This window comes from Rhamphochromis sp. 'chilingali', assembly GCF_963969265.1.
Source record: "Rhamphochromis sp. 'chilingali' genome assembly, chromosome: 7".
NCBI classification, from domain to species: domain Eukaryota; kingdom Metazoa; phylum Chordata; class Actinopteri; order Cichliformes; family Cichlidae; genus Rhamphochromis; species Rhamphochromis sp. 'chilingali'.
In genome coordinates, this window is record NC_137934.1 from 4,971,736 (window position 1) to 4,998,513 (window position 26,778).

Sequence of the window (26,778 nt, forward strand, 5' to 3'; positions counted from 1 at the left end):
CAGCAAATACAAACTAAACTTTATGCAGGTTGCCTTCATTGGCACCGCACTAGCTGTAGATATGTACACGTAACAATAATAGTGGGTTATTTTTCTGATGAGCGGAGCTAGAACTTAGCAGAACAGAAAGGCCAAACGTGTTGTTTACCGAGTCAAGTCATCCTCATATTCATATAGTTACTCCACAATGATAATCCATTTGCTGTAATACTGTAATATTAACTATTACTTTATACAGCCAGTTTATTAAACATTTAGTTGATATGTGGTTTCCAGGACAGTTTATTGTTTATTATAGCCTCAAAAAAAGCATCATTCAAGTTTAATTTCCAAATTCCCAAGCACATAAAACCTGTATTAATAGAATCACCTGTCAGTTCACCAAGTTCATAAAATAAGTTTGAAAAGCCTAAAATAAACCTGACTTTATTTTATACATAGTGAGAACCAACATTCAATATATGGCATCACACAAACTACAGATTTATATTACAAAAATTGTATGAGAACCGATCTATTTAAAGATTCTGCCTGAAAAACAATGTATACATATTATATGAACATTTCTAAATATCCAAAAAACCCTCCTATGATCCTGTCCATGTATTTTCGTTGGTGATATTGTATGCCTTCCCTCTGGTCCTGATGCTGGAGGGTCTCTTTGATTCACAGTCGGAGTTTCTGTCAACACAGCAAAGGCCGTGGAGCATGACGTCAGCGTCCTATTAAAAAAATGCTCCTACCGACAACCAGATCTCACTTGTGATTGGGTTACAGTGAGGAAGTGTCACCCCAGCCAATCACAGTCGCGTTTACTTGCCGATTAGGCAGTATCAACATGGCAGCTTTCTGAGTTTTGGAGGAGGGGAGCTGGTGTAAATAAACAGACATTTAACATTTTTGAGATAACGACAGCGTCGGGGTGTTTGAGTTTAGGACTGAGTGGACCGCTGCGGGAAGATGTCGAGCGACGGAAACAAAAAACAGTTCTGGAAAAGGAATGCAGCGAAGGTTCCTGGCAGGTGAGTGACGTGTTCCCTCCTGCTTGTTAGCTTAGCGTAGCTAGCTTCACTCAGCTGACGCTGCGCTGCTGCTCTTCAAACGCCAACTTTCACTTTGATTGTTGGGGCTTTGCTGTTGGACAAAGTTCCCATTCTTGTCACTGGCCAACGTCTGTGGTAAAAACGTCTCGTAGACGCATTTTACCCCTTGCAACTGTTAGCTAGGCTAAGAGCTAGGCTGCTAACAGTGGCTAATAGTTCATCAGTACTCCGTCGCAGAGTTGTAACTAATGACACAGTAATTATTTCACAACACGAGTAGTCAAGGTCTCACGGCAAATTATTGCACTTCGGGTCACACGGAGTCTCACTCCTGCAGTTTAAACTGGTATTGTTTTAAATAGCTTAAAGCTAACATGCTAGCTTGCCAGCCAGTGATCGAATAGTTCATTCATTTCCATTCTATCTTTTCCACTTCCTCAGCATTCAGCATGTGTACGGTGCACAGCATCCACCCTTCGACCCGCTCCTTCATGCAAAGTAAGTTAAACCGACTTCCTTGTTGTAAAAATAAATACCATGTGATCTTGGTGAAGTTCTCTGGCCCAATGTCAGTTTTTGTGTCATGTGATAAACTAGACTTCAAAGCCCAATTGATGTCGACCCGGTACTTTGCTTCAGATTAAAAAAAGTGATGTACTGTTGAGTGGAGAAAAAAAACTGTCCCTACCATGGGAAATTATTATTGTTTTGTGTTAATAATGGTTGGTTTTGGAAAAAAAGTTATTATCCATTTAGATTAGGTCATTCTCTTTGAATGGGACGTAACTGTATACTTGTTTTTTTTGTTTGTTTGTTTTTGCTTGAGTTCTGTTGTTGTCACTAGCAGAAATCATTTGCCTTCTGCTGAAGGTTTAAAATCAATGATCTGTCTCAGTTGTTCCATCTGTATCAGATGCTGAAACCGATGTTTTATTGATGCTTACCACTTTTGGGGGGGGGGGGGTTACTTCATGAAATCATGAAAAAATACCTAAATGTCTTTCAGCTCTTTTTCACACTACTTTTAAACATTTTGCCAGCACAAAATTAATTTGACATAACAAAAGAAAAAAGATTCTGCCTCTGCTGTCTCTGCTCTGTTCACCCTGTCTATACTCCAGCTGTCAGTCAGTGTGTCTGTTTGGTGGACGATACACACGGCAGACGGGGTGAACCCTGCTGTTAGGTTACATTCACATCAAATCTGGTTGTCTGGCGCCTTCCTGAAGGATTACATGGAGGTGTGGCTCTGTTTGTGTGATAACACAAAATTACTGTGGGGATTAACTTATTTCTCTAGTTTACTTCTTTGTTTTGGTTAATGCCTCCCTGCAAACACCACCGACCATCATTGCCTTCTCCCACAGTAACCACTAGGGCTGTTCGATATAACGATATATATCGGATGCCGATATAAAAACGTCTATCGTTTCATTTTACGCTATCGTTTGTTTCGTGGTGTCGCAAAATGAACTGTTTACAGCAATATTCTTTCATCGTTTTGATGGTCACTGTAGTGGCTATATTAATTTCTTAAACTTCTCTTTCTCTTATATTTTATATAACCACACTACAGACGGACAAGCGCCTGTTTTTATGCGTTGTGGTTAGCAACAACGATGGTAACACCATCGCATGTCCGCTTGTTTATGTTCCACATAAACCTTTCACCATAAAGCTCAAGATCCTGTTGAGACTTTTCAAAATAAACTGAACCACGTGAAAGAGCAGATTATTTACGGATGAGAAGCAAAAAAAGAGCCGCCAGGTGCTAAAAAATAAACCTTAGACTCAAACGTTAGAACAGGCTTTTCCCCGCAGCACGCCGTGTATAAATACTCAAAAAGAAAACGGCGGCCGTTACAACTTATGTCTAAAACTGTATAGTTTCATGCATCTGTTAAAACACTCGACTCCAGCTACATGACGCGCAGCTGGAAACACTTCCCGCAAGTCGAGCTGCCCGAGATTCACAGAATTTAAAGAAAATGTTACATTTTTGTGATTTATATCGTTATATGATTTTGGTCATATCGCACAGCCCTAGTAACCAGCACTTTCTGCTTTATGTCATAAGCAGATTGTTTTGTTTGTTTTTTTATCAGTTTTTGTGAGATAACTGATAAATGGCTCAAATGCTATAAGTAGGCTACTTGAGCAATTTGACCAATTTGAAATGTTCATTATTGCACCTTCAGTTTACCGGACCTTGTGAAAACGCAATCCTGTGAGCAGCAATGTTTTTTGTGGGGAAAATAATTTATGTACACTTAAAAAGGCGGCTAATTTCAGCTTATTTAAAGGTAGGCCTGTTTTATCCAATGTATTGGTGCTGAGATAGATTTCTTCTACCTCAGTTTGTCACGGCACAAAACGCTCAGGTGTGGCTGAATGGCTGCTGTATTTTTAGCCACATCCCAGTGATGAATGTGGACGTATATGTTTTTCCATTACACAACTGACGAATGAACATACCATCTGTGACATCATGGGCTGGGTTGAGCCTATTATTACTTACAGTTACTTCAATGTGTGTAATGTCATTTGTCAAGTCTTTCAGTTATAATTCTGGTAATCTTCGTGTTTTGAACTTTGAAACTGCAGAACTGGAATGACAACAGAGGCAGTGACTCTACAAGAAAGTCCAGTCATTTTGTGACTGGGTAAACAAGTTGAAGAAAGTTGAGCAATTCTAAGCCTTGATTATACTTTCTGTGTCTGCATGTCCACTAAGGCTCCAAGTGATGTAAATTTCATCATTAGATGGTGGGCACAAGGGTCTGTGTGCACGTCTGCGTGCCTGTCTGTTAATTGTGATTGTCTGCGGAGAGTTGTCATTACAGTGCTCCAACTATACATGCTCATGTGTGGTTGGAGCATAGCAGCTCTCCGTGTCCATGTCTGCAATAGAGTATAATCAATAGTGATGAAACGGTTGATTCTAATATAAGTAGTATTGGTATCAAAGCTGGTATTGGTATTGGATCAATACTGGTGAGATACCTTGTTTCTGTCCTCAAGGTTCAGTATGTATCCCACTAAACTGTTTTGAAAAAGATTATTTTTATTGGAAATGAGGGAAAATATATCTCAAAAAGCACTAGTGCTGGGCGATATGACGATATATATCGTGTGGAGGATAGAAAAGTGTCTATCTTGCCATTTGTCTTCTATCGTTTCTAACCCAAATTTTAGATATTATTACATAAAATATATAATTAACCCTTTACAACCGGTCGGAGCAGGCACACTCCGTTTTACCTAACTATTTTTAAATCCCTGTAGAACTGGAACCACGTAAGGTAGTGCAATAAATTTTTTTGCATGTGAAACCGGAGGAGTTGTACTTACATCTTATGCCATTAGCTTGTCCTAGGTCACGGTTTCCTTCCACATATAGCTTTGCAAAAATTGTATAAGAAGAAAAAAGCAAAAACATAATATTCCAGAAACACGCTTTGCTGATGTTCATAGCACTTCCTACGTTGGCATATACGTCAACGCGAACTATTGCATGTCCGCCATTACCTGCCCGAAACTGGAAGTGACGTCATTTTTGCGAAAGGGCCTTATTAGCCTTTGTTGGTGTTTTTAAAAGTCATGTTAGACTTTATGCTTTTCTGTATAGTTTCTGGGATGGTTAGAACTCAAATTACACTGTTGGAAATAGTTTATTTTGATGCATTATAATATTTATTTTCATTTTTCCTGTAGTATATAAAAAATTAGTGTATCTCAAAAATAAAACTATGAAGACACTCAAAATAAATTTCTCGTGGTTGGAAAGTATTTTGTATTTACAGTTTTGAGGGATACACCTCTTAATTTTTTCTAACTAGAGATATATGTAAAAAACTAAACAAAAACGATTTTCAATTGTTTTTGTAGTTAATTGCACTACAATTTTTTTGCAATTTATGTAGTTATTATGGACTTAATGCATACATATTATTAAAATTTGGGCTATAACGGTTGTATTGATATATGGAAACTTGAAATGCTCCCACAAATGGGACTACAGCATGTAAAAACATAAAGATAAGCTCTGGCGGACTTGGTTCTATGGTAGGTCTTAAAGGGTTAAATAGCCTGTGGCAAATATATTAGTGTTGTCTTCTCACTATACATGCTCTTAACTTTATGCAAGAGAAAATAAAGTATAAAAAAATGATATTTTTCGCAACGAAACTCTGTCTCGTGGTTTGCGAGCTGGTGCTGCTGTACGTGCACCCGGATTTGCGACATACTTTACGGTAACTCAAAACAAAGACTGCACCCTCGGCACTCGCTGTTTACAGACTGCGTACTTTCTAGATGACCACAGGTCAGGTAGTATATCATGATATATATCGTTATCGTGATATAAAATAATTCATATCGTGATAAATATTTTTTCCATATCGCCCAGCACTAAAGAGCACTATAAAAATATATCTTTAAACAGAATTTGACCCAAAGTCCTTTAAAGGAAAACACAATCAAATTCCAGGTCTAAAGCAAAATCCAACTTCAAAATACATGAAAAGCTGAAAGGTCTGTTTTGTTGTTAGCTAATTATTGTGGAAAATAAATAAATATTTAGTGTTCATTAAAAAATGTTCATATTGATGATTCATCTTGTAAATCATAACACATTGCTCTCCCTTCCATAGGCTGTCTCTAAGCTGAAAGTCTCAGTATTGGTGTCGGAAATATTGACTTCTTATTTTTTTTGGTTTTGGATTAATATCAAAAATTGCTTTAAAGTAATTTGAGAAACATCGTTCCGTGTGGACAAAAGAAAGTTTCACATTATCAAAAAATAAAAGTGGGGCCTTGAAGTTTGTCTACACAGATGTCCAGTGTGTTGTAGAATAGTATAGCATACCATATAGTGGCATTAGCAGTGTCTCTAACATTAGTAGAGGTGCAGCATTTATGAAAGTCTAGGCAGATACCAATAATATTGTTTAAAATCATAGCTTTCATGGCATACATACAGTTTAGCACAGCTTAATTTTAAGTGGCCTGAACTGGACCGTTAATACTAGTGTCCTGTAAACTATTGAAAAACACTTACAACTTGTGCCCCTTTCTTTCAGAGTAGCATTCAAAGAAGTGCTAGTGTAACAAATAACGCCTGTCAGCACTGCTCTATGGGCTGTGGGCTTACAACTGTAAGAAATAAATGAGTAAAATCACAAAAACCCAGACTATTTTTATTTCAAAAACAATAATTTTCTGTCAATTTGCAAAAAAAACCATTTTTCTTTTTATCGTGAGCTCACTGTTTTTGTTTGTTTGTTTTAAGAAAAAGAAAACTTTGTTGACAACAGGAAATGGCTAGATCCTTTCTCTCTTTTTAATAGAATACTAACAAAGCAAAACACATCTACTTCAGTCATTTACTGGTTTATCTTTTACTTAATTGGTTTGGTGTAGTATGCCAGACCATAGGTAATGACTTCAGAACTGATGAGAATACAGTTAAAAGCTCTCCTCTGACAAACTTAACAGCTTAAGAGTTTTGCAGTCAGCAATGTGTCTGTCCATTCATTTTATAATTTCACTTGAGGTTTGTCACTTACACTCACATTTACTTTAGTAAACTCACTTCTGAGCAGGACATAGTGTAGAGTTCTTTTTCTCTCTGGATTTCTCTCATACACGCACTCAAATAGAGGGGAACACAGTCTCCTCTTCAGTAATAACCCTTTTCTTTCTTCTGATTAATGTTTACTCGTGTAGATTTCCACAGAGGGTTGAAATTAATTTGCGTGTTTTCAAACTTTCCCTTTCTTTTGAGTTAGGATGGAAGTTGGCCAACGTGTACACGTCTCCTGGTTCTTTCTTATGGTAATAACCGTCTTTGTAATAGGGAAATTACAGTTCGGGGGTGGTAGTGCTTTGGCAGACCGTGTGCATCTTCAGACTGCAGAGAGTGTCTGTTGTCAGATGAGGGCAGTGTCAAAAATGTGGTACAACCGGTCTGTTGTACACTTCTTGCTTGTGCTGCTGTCAGTCCTTCATGTTATTTTTATGCTTTTCCCATTCCTGGTAAACACCGCTGCCGCTCACTTCCCTGTTCCAGCTCACTCGTCAGCCAATCAGCATTTGACAGACACGCCGCATGATCCATGTCAAGCAGCGTGCAGTTAGGATTTTGTAGGCAAATAGCAAAAAATTGTGTTACAGATGAAAACGGAGCTAAATTAAACTGTATCCTTGCAGCCTCAATAAAGTAACTCAAAGAAATTTTAAGTAACTCAATGAAACTTTTAAGCTAATGATGTACTTCAGTTAATGTGTCTCTGTGCACGTGTGTGCTTTTGTACATGTGGTAATTCGCACACTGGGTTGATTCGTGAACTGGGTCTGCACGCAAGGGTGATCTGAAGTAATCCTTAAACCTGTAAAATAAGCCAAAGATATGTTTGGAGGGGGAAAAAACAGAGCAGCGTTATATGAAAAGAACACCTTGCAAAGTGTTCAGCATGGGGGTGGAATTATTCCGCTTCGGGCCTGTGTGCATGCTGTTGCACAGGCAGGCGTTACACGGATAGAAAGAGACGAAGGGATTCCGCTAAATCGCTGCAGATTGTGGATAGAATTATGAAGAAGTCAGTCAAGGAAGTGAAACTGATCCAAAACATGCTTCGAAATACACCACGACCTACCTCAGGAAACAGAAAGTAGAAAGCGGTAAAACCATGCTGTGCGTACATCACAGCCTAAACATGGATCAAACTTGAAGTGAAAATTACATAATGAATGGACAGACACACAGCTGTCTGCAGCACTCTTTTAAGCTGTTGTGTCTGTCAAAGCGGCACTTTTGCAATTAAAAGTATCCTACTGACTTGGAAAGGCGTCCAAAATGTTGTCCCTGTAAGAAGAACTGTTTATTTGGTTTATAAAATAAAAAGGTAGCAGTCATTAATAATTGAAGAATGACTCATATTGATTTGCTTATTGATTTTACCTAAAAGCTGTCCTTTTGATTGGTACCGGGATTAGCTTTACTAAAATAAAGCTAAGCTGAGTGTTTTTGTGTAAAATTGAAATATTTTACAATATGTGAACGACAAATGCTAGCTCATTTATTAATTCCTAATTTTAATGAATTATTCATCTCACATTCTCTTTTCTCTTGTTTTCTTTCCTTCTCTCACCCTCTGCACCCATCCCTTTTCTCTTCTTTTTTCGAAAACCACTTCTTTTTTTCCCCCCATTATCCTGTTTTTCTCTCTGTCCTTCAGTCTGATCAAAGCAGGCAACAAGCCTCCTCCAGCCACTCCAGGCAAGCCCAAGAAGGCGACCACCTTCCAGGAGTTTGAGAGCATCACGAGCGACGCCTGGGATGTCGGGGATGACGACGACGAGCTGCTGGCCATGGCTGCGCAGAACCTCAACATCGAGGTGGTCATGGAAACAGCCAATAAGGTAAACTACTTTAAAGTAGTTTTGCCTGGTTGATGTCTTTCCACTGCAGTAGCACATTTTCCTATGTCTGTGTAGAAGGAAGCACTCATCACGAATCAACACAGCTTCAGTGTATTTTGTGAAATACTAATGATTCTTTTGTTCTGGGTATTCATTTGCTAGCGTTTATTCATATTCCTGAACACAGTTTTTCATCTCTGCTATTTTACATGTTCTTATTTGTGTCCATAAATAATATGTAGCAACTTTTAAAGGGCAAATAGGTTCATATTTGAAGGCTGGAGGTGTTGGTAGGTAAGCTCACAACATGAACACTTCATTTCTATTGTTTTAACATACATATCATTTGAAATACACGATTAATTATCATTAAAAATGACTTGGATAGGCCCTTAAATCTACAGCGTTAGTTTTAAAGGAATGTCATGGTAAAGTCTTCTTTTAAAGCGCCCTTGTCTTGGTTGCCAGGGTGATGTGTCCTCTCAGAAGAGTCTGGACAACATACATGCTGCAGACATAAAATAAACTTCCTGTTAAAATAGATTCCTCTCTAAACTATGCCGCCTGCCATGAAAGAAATGGTACAAGTTGTGGCCTTGAGCGCAAACAATTCAATGGCTTTTTTAAAGATTATTTCAGATTTTGCTGCATTTGCTGAAATTAAAATATTGGAGATTTACTAAGGATAGCGTGTTCATTAACTGAGGTAAGGACAACTTTTAACAAATTGAAAGATTTTTCTTTTCATAGAGTTATTATGCATTTTATCTTTAAGAGGGGAAATTTTACAAAATTGCACAGTTTGCATTTCTCTCAAGCATGTAGCAGCTGCAAAAAAACCCCCCAACACGTTAGTTTACTCATCTAAGCGAGTTGTACGCCTTATGTGTTCTGGGGAGGTTACCAGCCTTAAGCTCACCAAGGTTTCACCTTGTTTTTCTATCTGTTGAACAGGTAATTGAGAATCACAGCAAGCAACAGGAGAAACAGAGGCAGGATGAGACATCAGAGCTGGACCGAAGAGAAGACGACACACAGGAGGAGGTGGCAGAGGACGACGAGGACAATGAAGAAGAGGAAGAGGAGGACAGGGTGGAAGAGGGAGACGCGACCAGCCCTGAGGTATTATTTGGATCCCAGAGCAGCCCTTACACTGATGGCCGCCTAGTGAAGTCCCACAGCGAAGCTCCAATTGGGTCACCTAAAGGTTAGTGAGCAACATTACTCAGTGTTCTGCGAGTTTTTTTTTCTTTTTTTAAGCCCAAGTGTTCACTAAGAGAAATTTCTGCAAAGATACACTTAAATCCGTAAATGAGTTTCTGAGGAGGGCAATACATGGAAGGTGAATAGGGCATCTTTTAGAAAATGTCACCGCTGTAACTTCTAATGCAACGCCATAAATAGGTTTGTTGCTTTGCGAAAAATCCATTAAACACAATTAAAAATGATCGACATAGTTAGGTTTTTAGTGATGATGCACTTTTTATAAGCTCAGAAAGTTGGAGTGTTTGTGGCGCCAGTATTTTTAGTGGGGTTTATTTACTGTGCCTCACAGCTGCTTTGAGACTTGGCAGATGTTGTCATTCTGCAGTGAGAACATCTGCTAAGACTGCTAATGTTGTACTTTGAGCAGACGTGTTTGTGTAGTGCTCAGCATGAAAATTACTTTAAATTTAATTCAGTGAAAAATTGTTGAATTTATCATTAACATCACTTCAGGAATAAGAAAATAAATAAAACAGTAATTCACCCGAGTTCCGCTAATTTAAAGTCTTGAAATTAGTTGAATTATATTGCTGAAATTGAACTCAAAAAGCAATTCAATACAATTCAAAAAGCATAAGTAGGAGATGGAAAGTTAAGCTATTACTGCTTCTTTTCATATTATTGAGAACAGCTCTTTTCTATGTTGAAGTTCAGTCACCACACACGCATATTTTTAACTGTCAAATGGTAAAAAGAGTAGCTGCAATATCACATTAAACCTCAGCCACAGGGGCCTAGAGCCTGGTTGGCAACCACCAAGCTGGTTGCTATGGAAAAATGAGTATTCCCTGACCAGTTGTCGCAGGTTTGCTTGCTGTCAGTCGGTGAAATTGGTAAGAAAGAGAAAGAGAGAGCAATGCTGTACCAAAAACGTGATTAGTGCTAGCAGATGCCACGGTTGCTGGTAATTTGCATGGGAGTTGCTGACTTGTCTGCAAACACTCTCCAACTGCTTGCTAAGCAGTAGTAAAACTATGAAGAGCACAATGCAAACCAGATACTGTCTGTTTGACTTCACAGTAAGAGTTGCATTTTTGGAAATGTGTTGCTTTGAGCAGTAAAGGTGCTTGATGAATATTCTCAGCTTTCAGTTTGTGTAAAACTTCAGTTTCTCTCATGCTCTGGGGTTAGTTTGTGAGTAGGGCTGGGCCATATCATACTGTTCACGGTAATACAAGTATAATATTAGGCAACGATAAGAAAATGAAATATCGCAATAGAATTTGAAAAAACGCACATGCGCAGTGCCTTTGTTTTCATATGCACATGGCAGAAAAAGCATGGTGGCGACGGAGAAAGAGAAGGGCGAAGGCGGATCGTTGAATGAAACAGATGAACCAGAATTGGTTTGTAAAAATGCTGCAACTTCAGTGGTGTGGAACTGGTTTGGTTTTCGACCGTCAGATACGCAACAAAGCACTATTTTTGGTAGAGCATGCAAGCAGGCCGTCGTTATTACCATGTTTTTCAGAAAATAAGGCACACTTAAAATCAATCCTTTGATTTTCAGAAAAATCGACAGTGCCCCTTATAATCTGGTGCGCCTTATGTATGAATTCTGGTTGTGTTTACTGACCTCCAACTGATTTTATGTGATACACGGTTAAAAAATCTGTCAAAAATGTTTTAGTACAACTTTGCTAAGCTACGAAGCCGCACCGCTTGATGGATTGTCAGAGCATTACGGCTATCGTAGGCAGGAGCCTCACGGAATAATACGTACTGGGCTTGAACATAACATTACCGTATTGTGTGTGTATAACCTCTTTTTAAGTTTTGTGGATATTATACATGGTTATACTCAGGATATGTCGGCCAGTTTCCACTGGAAATGCCTTTTGGTTAAACTGTCAGCAAGGAATTTGTGAAGATGTTTCAGCTCTCATCCAAGTTCTAAAAACAGAGGGTTGAGAGTCTTGGGTATTAAAACCATAGTGAGTGTCGTCCGCTTTCGAAGTGACTGTTGACCCACTGTTGATCATGTGAGTCATCATGCGAGCCAAGGTGCAAAAAAAAACCAACCCCAAAAACAGATGTGGGTCATTACAATCACCGGGGGTTAAAGGGGAAACCACTTGCCCCACCCTATCGTGTGGCCTATCAAGGTCACCTGAGGTCGATAGGGGAAGTGCCTGAGAAGGGATCTCAAGACTGCATTTTATGTAGCTGATAGCTACGCATAATATTGACACTGAAGTCTCAGAATCAGCAAACCTGATGATTAGTTTTACATTAGAACTCATTATTCATTAATAAGTTGTGTTAACACATTTTAAGGCAATAGGGGAAACAAGCAGACTTAATGAATCAGACTTAATCAGAGGTCTGACTGTCAACACTGTTTTTCCACTGTAAGATAAAAATATTCAAAGATAAGAAAAGGAAAAATGTTTCAGTGTAGAGCAATTTTTTTTTTCGTAGTAACATGTGTTTCTCCCCCCTTCGCTTCAAGTCCCTTTCCTCTTATATATGAACATGGGAGTTGAAAGAAACACCTTCCCACCTCCTGCACAGCTTCTCTGAGCGACCTGCCATGACCTCATAATACACAACAACCGTTCTGCATCATGGCTCCCTTTTATAGATGCGTCACTGTACGAAGCCTGCTCCACAGGTCACGTCAGTGTTCATGTTTAAATGTGACACTGTGTAGCGCTGTATAGCAACCGGGTATGTCTATAGACCGCAGCACCAGCAGCAGTAGCAGATGCTGAAGCTGTACATGGTGAGCCGTGTAGCCGACTGTTGTCCTGTCTGGCAGGTCATCTGTCTGTCTGTCTACCTGGCTGTCTGCTCCACTGCCTGTTGCTGTGTTTAGATACAGATAACACGAACAGCCCTTCGCCTTCAGGCAGTTCCTCTTATCTGGCCTCCATGTACGGCTACATCATCTGTTGGGACAGGAGTATACAAGTCTTCTCTTGTCTTCTCTTATTTTGTCTTCTGTTTTGGGCTTTTTTTCTGTTCTGCTTGTCTTCTAAAATACATACTCTGCTTTTGTAACTGCCTGTCATGTTTGGGAAAAGTGCTCTTTATAAATGTTTGTACACTTGCTCATATTTATTTTGAATCCTTCCTTAAATGTAATATTTGATGTCTTACCGTGGCTTACGTAGTCATCAATTTTAAGCGTTTATTGATACTTACATAATTATTTGTAATAAAGAATCAGAATCAGAATCAGAATCAGAATGGGTTTATTGCCAGATGTTGAGGTTTACAACATTAGGAAATTGCTGCGGTGCTTCAGTGCAGACAATAAGAATTAAAGTGCTATGTAGAAAGAAAGATATGTGCATGAGATATACATGAGATATATACATGAGAATAAGAATTATGAGTGCTACGTAGAAAGATATATACATGAGTGCAGGTGGTGATCAGTGCCAAACATGAAATGATGCAGTGACACAGCGTAGGGTCATGTGTTAGTGGTGGGGACAATCATGTGGTTATTGTTCATGTGTCCAACAGCAGAGGGGAAGAAACTGTTCTTGTGGCGAGAGGTTCTGGTGCGAATGGACCGGAGCCTCCTGCCTGAGGGGAGCAGGTCAAACAGACTGTGTCCAGGGTGAGAAGGGTCAGTTGAGATCCGGGCTGCACGCCCCAGTGTCCTGGAGGTGTACAGGTCCTGCAGAGATGGGAGTCTGCAGCCAATCACCTTCTCAGCAGAGCGCACAACACGCTGCAGTCTCTGTTTGTCCCTGATAGTGGCTCCAGCGTACCACACGGTGATGGAGGAGGTGAGGATGGACTCGATGATTGCAGTGTAGAATTGCATCATCGTCCGTGTTGGCAGGTTGAATTTCTTCAGCTGCCTCAGGAAGTACATCCTCTGCTGGGCTTTCTTGATGACGGAGGTGATGGTGGGCTCCCACTTCAGGTCCTGGGTGATGGTGGTACCCAGGAAGCGGAATGAGTCCACAGAGGTGATGGGGGTGTCAGTCAGGATGATGGGGGGGAGTGGGGCTGTGTGCTTCCTGAAGTCCACAATAATCTCCACTGTCTTCTGGGCATTCAGCACCAGGTTGTTGTGGCTGCACCAAGACACCAGACGTTCAACCTCCCTCCTGTAGGCAGACTCGTCCCCGTCCGAGATGAGCCCAATGACGGTGGTGTCATCTGCGAACTTGATTAGCTTGACAGACTGGTGGGTGGAGGTGCAGCAGTTGGTGTACAGGGAGAAGAGCAGAGGAGAAAGAACACAGCCCTGAGGGGAGCCGGTGCTGATGGTCCGGGAGTCCGAGACATTCTTTCCCAGCCTCACGTGCTGCTTCCTATCCGTCAGGAAGTCAGTGATCCACCGGCAGATGGGATCAGGCACATTCATCTGGGAAAGCTTGCCTCGGAGATGGTCTGGAAGGATGGTGTTGAAGGCAGAGCTGAAGTCCACAAACAGGATCCTGGCGTAGGTTCCTGGGGAGTCCAGATGCTGCAGGATGAAGTGTAGGGCCATGTTGATGGCGTCGTCTACAGACCTGTTGGCTCTATATGCAAACTGCAGGGGGTCCAGGAGGGGGGCCGTGAGGGTCTTGAGATGGGAGAGAACTAGGCGCTCAAATGACTTCATGACCACAGATGTCAGAGCCACGGGTCTGTAGTCATTTAGTCCAGTGATCCTAGGTTTCTTGGGGACAGAAAGATTTGTCTAATTTAATTTCTTTCAGTTAAAAATCATATTGTCTTTTACATGTTTAGCCAGCACAAAGCAGAAGTCATGATGATTGAACATTATACAGATGTTGTACAATTGGACCAATATTTTTGGCTTTCCTTCAGTAATGACGGATACTGGTGTTGTTGAATGCTGGCTGCATGTTTGTAAATGCAATTTAAAACTGTGTAAGATTTCTTTCTTTCCCTGGTATTGGTGCAAAATTTCACAATCAGTGCACCCCGAAATGTAACTTTCTCAACTTAGCTTTGCTCTTAACAGCCTTTTAAAAGGAAAGTTATTAAATGAACTATAAAAAAGGGCTTATTGTTAAAATGACACAAAGGGCTCCAGTAGAGAGAAGCTGCTGCCAGCTTGAATAATCTTTTTTAATTTTTCTAAGTGCAAATAAAGCACTTGAGAACAGATTTGTAGCCTTTTATTTGTTCTTGTAAAAAGTGAAAGGGGTATTAAAATCGGCAGCATTCCAGTTTTCTTAATTGCTGCCAAATGCTTGTGTGATTCTGGTTTTGCTTTAGGAAATGTTGGCAGTGTGGACGACAGGGCGTTTAAAAATTTTTTTTTATGAACTTGCCCAGTGTGATAGGAGCAGTGTCCGTCTTCACATTGAGGTCCTGATCTCACACACTTGTCTGCGTGCTGTCTCTGCTTGGTTTTGTGGGACTCTTTCTGTTGTTTCTTCTGCACATCTGGTAGAACATGTGGCCCTCAATACTGAATTAATGTGTTTGTCTATCCAGTATAGAGCCTTCACGGTTATAAAATCACAACTGCCGCTTTACTGGAAGCTCATTCAATAACAAGCCACCAGCCGTAACTACATCTGTTAACACCTGCATACAAACAATACAATAATGTCATATCTAAGTACTCTCTTTGGGCTCTAAAATGATGTGCATAAAGTGATTCTCACACATGAATTGTGGTAGAAGTTTATGCCAGAAGTTGCCTTTTCTTACTAGTAGTATGATCGACATTAGGGGCATGACTGTCCTTATCTATTGTTCCCACTATATAATCCCGTATACAGCTCTGTTGCCATGACAGATTTTGTAATCATTACTGAAAATCCTTTGTTTGGTTTAGATGAAGGTGACAGGACAGGAAGCACACAGTACATCTGATTGGACTATGTAGACAGTGAGACAAGTTTTGTAATTTTTGCCTCAGTATACCACCATGTTGGACCTTTAGCTTTAATTCAACAGAAGTTTTGGTTTACCAGTTTAGGAGTTACAGCCATTTTTATACATAGTCTCCCATTTTTACAGTTAATTGGACAGCTGACTGACAAGCAATTTCATGGCCAGGTGAGATTTGTGGCCTTGTTAGTCCATTATTAGTAAAGCTAAAAAGTGTTGAACTTGAATTTGGTGTCTTTTGACTGGAACCTTTGAGTGAGGTCCAAACAAAACTGATGCGAAGGAGTGAAGTGAAGAGATTGCAGAACTTTAATCAAAAGCACTCTAGAGAGGTAAGTGAATCATTGTCAAAGTCTCAAATTGAGAGGTTCCTTCATTAATGGAAATACAGACAGTTTACCCCCAGGTTACACAGAAGAACAGGAAGGACAGACTAGATAAATAAGATACCATCTCTTATTCAAAGCCAGATAAAACAAACATTAACCTGTACCAGAATGATGGGAAGAGAAGGAAAAAAGCGGCTTTTGAGGCAGTGTTACGATGAAGGCATGCATGACTGCCATTGGAAGCGGGAAACCAGTGTTTATTGATAATGGGACTGCTGATAGGATAAGCAAGATGAATATTGAAGTGTACAGGACTATACTCTCTGACAGCTTCAGCCAAATGGATCAGACAGCGCTTCACAATTCAAATGGATAATGACCCAAAGCATACCGCAAAAGCAATCAAAGAGTTTCTAAAGGCAAAGAAATGGGATAAAGTTAGCGACCTAATCTCAACTCAATAGAGCATGCGTTTCAGTTGAGACAGCACTGAAAGCAGCAACAGAAGGTGGCTGCAGTAAAAGCCTAGCAGAGCAGCTCAAGAGAGGAAACGCAACATTTGGCGATGTCCATGTGTTCTAAACTTTCAAAAAAACCTTAGGATTTGTCCAATTATTCTTTTTGAGTCTTTAGAAAATATGGCCACTATGTATAAAAGTGGCTGTAATTCTTGAACAGTTAATGCTCACATTTTTTGGAAAACCCTGTGAAATAAACCTGAAGTCTGCAATTGACAGTAACTGTAATATTTAGACTTGCTGGCCAGGCTAATGTCGCTTTCATGTTACTGCAGCTGTTCCTCTCACATACTGATGGACTGACTTCCCACAGTAAATCAGCTGTTAGAATTGAATCCCTGACCAGTGCAGCTCGATGCAGCTTTGCTGTTACAAACATTAGAGGTGGAGACGAATGAACCATCGAGGACTTGATTTTTAGTTTAATGACATATTTTCTGTCTGCTCTTCACGTGGCTTTTCTGCTCTTCTCTTGCAGAGTGCTCCGAGCTAAAGCTAGCTGCACAGTTAAACTGACTTCACTCGCAGATGGGCTCACAGTTTGGCCTGAGAGAGTCGCTGCACTGCGTTGCTGTTTTTACAATTAAAACGTAAAATTACTAAAAGAAAAAAGGAAAGTTATGCGCGATATGACAGATTTAGGTGTCACACTATTATCCTTGTCTTTTGGCCACACTAATCCTGCATGAAAATCTGTTGCCATGACAACCCTTGTTATCGTTGCTGTAAATATTTAGTTTAGTTTACATGGAGGTGACAGGACAGGAAGCGCACAGTAGACATCTGATTGGACCGCATGGACTTTTCTCACATGTAGTCGATTGGTGCAGCAGGCAGAAGGGTTCTCAGGCTGCAGTGCGTGCGAGTAAATGGTTCTGTAATTTGATATCAACTCAATTAGCTTGAAAAAGCCGCTCTTCAATTTAACTTTGTCTGCTGTTCACAGCAACCTCACGTTATCTCGCCTGCTGTTTAACTTGTTATCACCGTACAGCTACCTTTTGCTGCCAGACACGGTGTCAACTCACCACAGCTCAAATTAAAGTGCAGCGAATGCCCTGCACATTCAGGAGGCAGAGCATTTTTAAATTGCAAAAAGTGATCTTTGAGTAGACACAATTTTTGCAGTTGAAATTTTTCTCTAGGAGTTTGATGAAGATAAAAGCCATCTGTCCTTTTTTACATGGATGTATGTTTTCTTTAATGTAGCAGCAAGCCGTAGACCTTCATCACATATTCCGTGTTTTCTGCATGATGTAGAGCTGCATCGTCTCAATCCTTTGGATGTGTGTTTGTGTGTTTATGCAGCCCTAATTTCTCTCATCTCACTCCTTCCACTAGATGCAGCAGGTGAGCATGCAGCCCTCCACAGACAGCGGTCTCTGCCCCATCGGCCTCCTGTCATCCCTCTAGTGGCTCGCATGGCTGACCAGAACACATCTGGCACTCCAGCCATGACCGAGAGGGAAGCGTCCCGCCTAGATAAGTTCAAACAGTTGTTGGCAGGACCCAACACAGATCTGGGTAAGAGAAATTTGTCCACCAGTCTCCGTCTGTCAGTGTTACAATGTGTTCTGTTACTTAGTTCACTTGTCTCGCTATTACTTTGTCTCTCTAGCGTTGCCTTAGTTCTTTTGTTCCCTGAACTCTTTCACGTTTTCATTTCCTTGCACTCTTTTGCTTCCCACTCTGTCTGCCAGCTGTGTCGTGCTTTTAACAATGCTGCGAGGGAGAAAGTCATCCAGCCATCTGGACATGCAGATTACAAGGGGGGAAAAAATACCCCAACAACAAAAGCCAATGACAGGCCTTTGTTCTAACCAAACGACAGGCCTTTATTGTTTATCCAACCCAAGAGATGTTGTTTGCTACCACTGCTTACCCCAGTGGCCGTGAAATCCTTGTGAACTCTTTGCATTTGACTCTGTGTCCTTTGTAACTAACTTTTGGCAACTTGTGCGCATTAGCTTGTTGCATTGATTCCCTTGTTTCAGGTAATTAAGTTACATCGAAGTAGTCATCAAACGAGTTATCTGAGTGCAGAATGCTGAGTTTTGCGATCCATCCAGTGACTAGTCTGCAATTTGCAGCATGTTATGTGATGAAATGTCTGTGATTTTGGCTGGAGAACATTGCTTCTGAATTTGTGGAATTATTGCAGTTGTTATAGCAATGGTTTAAATCACAGCAAGGTGGGAAAGCAGGGAACGAAGAAAAATCCCACATTTTACTGAGGTGTCTGCAGTTGTATTCAGGGTTGGATGAACATATGTCAGTCCTTCATGAAGAACAAAACACTGGACCACAAACATTGTTTGACAAAAAAAAGTTAAATGTGGAACTGTGAAAAATACATACGTAAATACTTAAGTGAGGCCAAGCTGAGGCTTAGAGCTGCTTGTCTCAGCGTATATACACGTCTGTCAGTTACTTTTGACAAAATCCAAGTCAGTGAGTTGTTAAGAAACAAGTAGTAAAAATAGCACCTACAATACAGTTGTTTTATCACACGGAAAACCTATAGAGACCAACATAGTATATAATAAAAAAATCACATATTGACATTTGAACAGTAAACCTGAGACTAATGACCAAAAATTGTAGATGTTTGTCTTCTTCCTCGTTAGTTTGACCTGAGGTTACCTTTGGTCAGAGCAGAGACTTTTAAAAGCGGCTGAGTTCGTGTGGATTATTGGTGCAGGATGAACTGTAAAAGTCGAATGTCTTTTAAAAGCCCTTTTGCTTTTAGACCCTCGTTGAGATTAAAGACGTACACCTGATGTCCTTGGGTTGTTTTTGTGTATTTAAGCTGCGTGTATGTGTTTGTTGAATGTGGCTGACAAAACGTAGTGAGGCCACTGTGGTGAATTTGATAAAAACAAAAACAAAACAAAACCACAAACTGCAAGGCTTATGAGGAGAATTGGTTATGTGCCTGTCTAAATACACTAAATATGCTAAATGCAAAAAGCTGTGTCAGACGTATTTCAGCGCAGAAACGACACAGTTTAAATACCGTGCCTTCTATTTTCAAATGACGACTGTGGTCTTAATTTACCGCAACCGAAAAGCTTTCAACGTGTATTTGAGACAGTGTATCATTAGAGACAAACATTTTCTTCAGGTTTTTCTTTACCTGATCACATTTAAGTAATTTCCTTGTTGTTTTTCTCATCTACTGTTTGTGCCTTGGTGATTTACTGTTTTGCTCTTGGTGCAAAATCAATGCTTTCTCGATCTGTTTCACATTAAACTGCATCCTGCATTCATATTGTCTTTCTTGGAAACATTTGAATTACAGGCCAACTGATACTGGAATTTTGAGGCTGCTTGAAAGAAAATAAAGAAAGTAATTTTCAAAACAGTTGTTGAGTAATAACAGGTTGAGGGAGCTAAAAAGGCAGCAGCTTAGCTAACCTGGCTCCAAAAGCAAATCAACTTCTACAAACATCCATATATATTTTATAACAAAAATAAACATGCTGTGGCCAAAAATTTTCCCTCCTAATATCCCTCCTTATAATAACTATAAATTCAATTAATTTTATATCCCTTTAAATTTTATTTATGCTTTAAGATGTGCATTATTAGGTTTAAGCCCCTCTATGTTGTACTGGTGCCTTTGGGTATATTTAATTAATATGCTAGCACTAATGATAACATATCGAATATCCCGTGAGATGTATCCATAAATCATGTCAATGCATCAAGCTAGCTAGCATTAGCTAATAACCTAGCACTCCACCCTTGCATCCAAATATTTTACTTCTGGCTTCAAAATCTAACAAGCAAAAAGTAATTTGCAAGTTTGGTCAAAAATATTAGTATGCAAAATAGTGACATCATAGTGCCTACAACCGTCTTTTATATACAGTCTATGTTTATAGTGGGCACACATACCTGTTGTGTAGTTATTCAGGCTTTAATTTGCAGCAGTGTTTTATCCAATTTACTTAGAATGTAATCATTCTCAGTAAATTTGTGCTATTGCCATCATTATTGTTTGCAATCACATCTTAATTGTTACATTAATCTGCATTCTCATCACCTAATGGCTTAATACAGTGGGGCAAAAAAGTATTTAGTCAGCCACCGATTGTGCAAGTTCCCCCACTTCCAGATGACAGAGGTCAGTAATTTGCACCAGAGGTACACTTCAACTGTGAGAGACAGAATGTGAAAAAAAAATCCATGAATCCACATGGTAGGATTTGCAAAGAATTTATTCGTAAATTAGGGTGGAAAATAAGTATTTGGTCACCTCAAACAAGGAAAATCTCTGGCTCTCACAGACCTGTAACGTCTTCTGTAAGAAGCTTTTCTGTCCCCCACTCGTTACCTGTATGAATGGCACCTGTTTGAACTCATCATCTGTATAAAAGACACCTGTCCACAGCCTCAAACAGTCAGACTCCAAACTCCGCCATGGCCAAGACCAAAGAGCTTTCGAAGGACACCAGGAAAAGTATTGTAGACCTGCACCAGACTGGAAAGAGTGAATCTACAATAGGCAAGCAGCTTGGTGTGAAAAAATCAACTGTGGGAGCAATCATCAGAAAATGGAAGACATACAAGACCACTGATAATCTCCCTCGATCTGGGGCTCCACGCAAGATCTCATCCCGTGGGGTCAAAATGATCATGAGAACGGTGAGCAAAGATCCCAGAACCACACGGGGGCACCTGGTGAATGACCTGCAGAGAGCTGGGACCAAAGTAACAAAGGTCACCATCAGTAACACACTACAACGGCAGGGAATCAAATCCCGCAGTGCCAGACGTGTTCCGCTGCTGAAGCCAGTGCATGTCCAGGCCCGTCTGAAGTTTGCCAGAGAGCACATGGATGATACAGCAGAGGATTGGGAGAATGTCATGTGGTCAGATGAAACCAAAGTAGAACTTTTTGGTATAAACTCAACTCGTCGTGTTTGGAGGAAGAAGAATACTGAGTTGCATCCCAAGAACACCATACCTACTGTGAAGCATGGGGGTGGAAACATCATGCTATGGGGCTGTTTTTCTGCCAAGGGGACAGGACGACTGATCCGTGTTAAGGACAGAATGAATGGGGCCATGTATCGTGAGATTTTGAGCCAAAACCTCCTTCCATCAGTGAGAACTTTGAAGATGAAACGAGGCTGGGTCTTCCAACATGACAATGATCCAAAACACACTGCCCGGGCAACAAAGGAGTGGCTCCGTAATAAGCATTTGAAAGTCCTGGAGTGGCCTAGCCAGTCTCCAGACCTCAACCCCATAGAAAATCTGTGGCGGGAGTTGAAAGTCCGTGTTGCTCGGCGACAGCCCCAAAACATCACTGCTCTCGAGAAGATCTGCATGGAGGAATGGGCCAAAATACCAGCTACTGTGTGTGCAAACCTGGTAAAGACCTATAATAAACGTTTGACCTCTGTTATTGCCAACAAAGGTTATGTTACAAAGTATTGAGTTGTATTTTTGTTATTGACCAAATACTTATTTTCCACCCTGATTTACGAATAAATTCTTTACAAATCCTACCATGTGGATTCATGGATTTTTTTTTTCACATTCTGTCTCTCACAGTTGAAGTGTACCTCTGGTGCAAATTACTGACCTCTGTCATCATTTTAAGTGGGGGAACTTGCACAATCGGTGGCTGACTAAATACTTTTTTGCCCCACTGTACATGGTGCTGGTTGACTTGCAGTTTGAATCAAAGTGTGCAAAATTAGTGTCCCTTGGACGACTTTGCACATGTAGACTGTTTTAATTTGTACACACACACACACACACACACACACACACACACACACACACACACACACACACACACACACACACACACAGAGTGGGCATTAGCTATGGTCCTAAAATGTAAATGTAGGATTTCATTAGGCTTGAATAGCCTTCGTCAGCACACTTCTTCACCCCTTGAAAACTTTTCTAACAAACTGGTTCACAAGTCATCAGTGTTAGTCAACAGCGGTTGCGGCCGGCTCGGGAAAAGTGTATCTTGCACATCAGCAGAGTGTCTTGAGATGTCAGCCCCCATTAAGGCCTGCCAGGCATCACATGCTGACTGTCTAAATTTAGTTTAGTCCCTGCACCATGATTAGATACCCCAGAACGGGCTGCCGGCTGCTGGCAGCATGAAAGATGAACTTCATTCACAGGACATAATTAAGTGAAGGATTGGAGGAGAAGGGGGGTGCTGAGAGGTGATAGGGAAGGGGAGAAGGATGGGGCAGATAAGATAAGATAAGATGAAACTTTAATGATCCCCGTGGGGAAATTGGGTCATTGCAGCTCCAAAGAATGGGATATAGATGAAAATACAAAAGGAAAAAAATAAATTGCCAACATCTGATGGAATTTAAGCCTCTTGTAAACACAAAGGTAAATAATATCACTATGTGCTCACAGTTGGATGATTTGCTTTTGCTGTTACTTAGATTATTTTCAAAGACTTTTACAGCTCCCTTTTTTTTTTTTTTTTTTAACAATTTAAGAAGTTTTCATTTAAAAGTAAGATGACCAGACACATACCACTCCTTGTCCTTTAAGGGCAGGCCATTATTTCTGCTGCTGCCTGGGACGCATTAATGCTTATACAATTTGCACATACATACCAGCAGACTGTGTCAGTGGGGATGACACCCCCTGGTGTGGAAGGGAAATTTGACCGACTGTCCTTGAGCTCAAAGGACGAGGGTTGGGATGATCCATTGGCTGGTTGCTCGCTTGAATGGTGTAATTAATTGCAGAGGCAGCCATGTTTTGGGGCCAAGCCACCTGACATGGTTGGTCTGCCAGCCTCTAGAGACCAAATGTAGAGATGTGTGTGACTCGGTGCACAACCCAGCACCATTGGTCCCACAACTTAATACTTGGTTATGTACTACTGGTATTTGGCCAAGAAATAGTTTGGGTGCATTATATAAATATTTCACCTGTCAGTACATTATTTCTTTTTCTTGATCAACTTGCTTCAGGATCTCCTTTGCATTCAGAACTTTAACACCGCTGTCAGTTTCTCTCTTAACTGTCTCTCTCTCTTCATTGAACCTTGCGACAGGTTGTGACAGCAGTCTGTTTAGCATGTAAGGTCATGTAGAAGGTGATGACCTGTACGCTTGTAAGAGTAGAGTGATTGATGTCAGGTTGATCTCTGCTAATTATTCCTGATGTCCTGAGGCGAGCCGGTCTGTTGAGTGAACCTGAACACAGCACCCACGGTATGCACAGTGAGGGGGAAGCTATTTTAGACAGAACTGAGGGGGGAAGGGGGAAAAAATGAGTCCCGTCTACTACAGAGTAGAACTTTTGCAGTTTCACATTCCATGTTACAAGTGAAACACTGAAAAAATATATTTAGCGAATCGCATCTCAATGAACCCAAAATGTACTTATTTTTTCCATTTGTTTTAGAGAAATGGAAGAAGAGATTCAACCATTAATTATTTTCATGATTAATCAATCAAGTGTAAGCTAATACTGAAAAATTTAATACTTGGACCCCATATTCATTATATCAGAAAATATTGAAACATCTCCATACAGCTTATTAAATGATCTTGTTTCTCTTACAAATGCTTCAGAAGTGACAAAACCATTACTATGGCTATTTATAAGCACTGATGGATTCATTGTTGGGATCACCTCAGACTGCTTCAATTAAAGCTTTAATGGGAATGATTAAAATTAGTCACCGTCAAATTAACAGATTTATTTATTACATTTATTAGATATTTGGACCGACACTTAGCCTAAATGATTTTTAATTTTCTTGACAGGTGGCATTGCAGTTCAGTTCATGCTTGGAGGTATGACTAAAAGTTTTTATCACGGTGCTTCTGAAAAGTTCTAGCAGTTTTCATGGTGGCATTATTATTACTCTTATTACTGTTGTTATTATTGCTTGATTGGCCTTTATGTAGACTTATGTTGGCTTAATATACTGTCCGAAGTGCTTGGAATAAACATTTTATTGTTGTGATAAAAGCTAAACTGTTTCACCATCTTTACGGCTTTTATTCATTTGTCAGCGTGCGAGGGGGCAGTCTGGACACTTAGCTTTGCAATTGCGATAACTTGAGAACAAGGTGACGTGAGATTTTGAAATTGTTGCCATAGGCGTATCTACTAAAAATCTCGGACCAGTACGAATTGCAGTGATCTCGACCTCAAGGTCAAGGTCAAAGGTCAGCTTTTCTGAAAATTCAATTCAGTTCAATTTTATTTATATAGCGCCAAATCACAACAACAGTCACCTCAAGGCGCTTTATATTGTACAGTAGATCGTACAATAATATGTACAGAGAAAAACCCAACAATCATATGACCCCCTATGAGGATTTTCAAATTCATACCATAGCTGCACCTAATAGAAGGCTGAGTAGTACTGGCAGCTACGGCTACAGCTGTTTGTGAAAGGTGCCTGTTAGCCCACAATAGCACGTTACCTCCGCCTTAGCTGCTTTGCTGTGGGTGCACGTAGAGGAGCCGGCTGAGCATCTCTGGCAGTGGCGAACTGAGAACTGATGACTCGCCGGAACAAGTCTCTTTGAGCCACGTGGGCCACAGGAACTTTAAGTTCTTCATTCATTACCACGGCTCCACAGTTCATCAAACTTTTTGCTCACAGAGCTCTAATAGCTGTTGATTGGTGATTAGTAACAGTTCATGAAACATCCAGCTGTTTATGATGCGGGTAAACATCTTGACAAATGCACCGCTATATGGCACGTTGTGTTGTTGAACATTTGTGCGTGTGTGATGTGTTTAGAGACTGTATTTAATATTGTAAACTCTCTCTAAGTCACTCTCTAGGAGAGACTATAAGCCACAATTTTACAGACTTTATGCATATCTTTCTCTTTTAATACATTTTAAGACCAAGAGCTGGCATCTGACATCAAGCAGTTATTGCTGGATAGCAGAAATACTGCTGTTGCTATGGCAATGGTCTTTTCTCCTCTTTTTCTTTTTTGGCAGTTTATCCTTTCACTTCCACCTTTTCATCATTTCTTTTTCTTTCTTTGAGTCTTTTTTCTCCCCTTATTTTTGTTTGCTCAGTATTTGGTATATACTGATATGTGGTCACTTAACACACGTACTCCCACACGTGCCGGAGATCTGTGGGTCAGCAACACTGTAAATAACTTACAGAAACACATACAACACACACAAACCGATATCTAACATTAAGAAAGAGGAACAAACCAAACCAAACGGCTGCTCAGGAACACACTTGCTTCCATTACCTCGCTGCCTGTCGGTGTGTCTCTACCCTCTGTTGGGGGTGCTGCAGCTCTTTGTTACTCTTGCAGCATTTCAGCGCCCGACTACCATCAGCCTCATTGCAGCAGCGGTGGTTTGGAGGCCTGCTACTTTCTGCCACGCTTTGCTCGCTACACACTTTGTAGTGCTACAATCTGCAATCCCGTTACACAGCAGTCACCATATGATAGGCTTACCATCAGGACCGTCTGCAAAGTTAATAGACGCTATCAAAGTGTGAATTGGCGATGTAATTCAATTCAGCTCGGTCTTAAAGCTTTGCCTAAAAGCACTGATCATGTGTGACGATTCCAGAGGTGTGTGTCACGAGCTCGGCAATTATAAAAAAAAGAGATGATGTAGCTTCAGACTGGCCATCCTGCAAAGAGAGGGGACTCCATGTTCATTCTGATGAGACGCCAATAAAATCTATTTAAAGGAGCAACATTTTCCTTTTATTTAAAAGCTGGGAGAGATATTGTGAGAAATACTACATTTTTAAGACTCTGTTTTCTTATTTCCCCTTTTTGCTTTAAAATTGTATGCTGTGTCAGTCAGTGAATGAACATTTGTTTGTGCACGCTGCCTCCTAGCATGTCCCCAGGCGTAACACCTGACTTGATAAGGTTGATCCAACCACCAGCTGTCTCCTGTGTCAGTATCCTCACAGATTGTCTGGCTTAGTTTATTCATATGTTACATCATGTGGTCTTCCAGGTGAGTTTTTCATCCTCCCTTTCTTTCTTTTTAGGAAGCTTGACTGAACAGACCTCAGCTCTTACAGTTCTCTCCCAGCTGCTGAGAAATTTCTCCTTTATGTGCACGCCGGGCAGACGTACACATCTGCAGCCATCAGCTTTACCCTTCAATTCAGTATCTAAATTAATCCGTTTACTAACTTATATTTAAAATCGTGACAATTCTCCATTATAGCTCTGCCCACAGCCTAGTTGTGTAGTAATTTTATTCATGATTAATAACACAGCGTTCCTTAGCAGGCTTTCTTTTACTTCCTTAAGGCTAAATCGAGATAAAAAAAAATTTCCCATTAAGTGTCAGGTTTAATTTCAAAAACCATATACAGTGAATAAAAACCAGCAAGTTATAAGGCAGATTGATAAC

At 40.4% G+C, this 26,778-nt stretch overlaps 1 protein-coding gene across 2 annotated transcripts in view; it reads left to right on the plus strand.

Moving 5' to 3' along the window:
• The first annotated feature begins 644 nt into the window (after positions 1-644).
• Positions 645-26,778, plus strand: part of tbc1d22a (TBC1 domain family, member 22a) — a 168,468-nt gene continuing 142,334 nt past the window's right edge. Inside the window, exons 1-5 of one of the 2 annotated variants that reach the window (XM_080886923.1) lie at positions 645-1,022; positions 1,485-1,541; positions 8,282-8,465; positions 9,420-9,672; positions 17,737-17,919. In XM_080886923.1, the coding sequence (XP_080743049.1) occupies positions 961-1,022; positions 1,485-1,541; positions 8,282-8,465; positions 9,420-9,672; positions 17,737-17,919 (739 nt within the window). In that variant the 5' untranslated portion in view covers positions 645-960. The remainder of the gene's footprint in view (positions 1,023-1,484; positions 1,542-8,281; positions 8,466-9,419; positions 9,673-17,736; positions 17,920-26,778) is intronic. The other variant, XM_080886922.1, reaches the window with a different exon arrangement.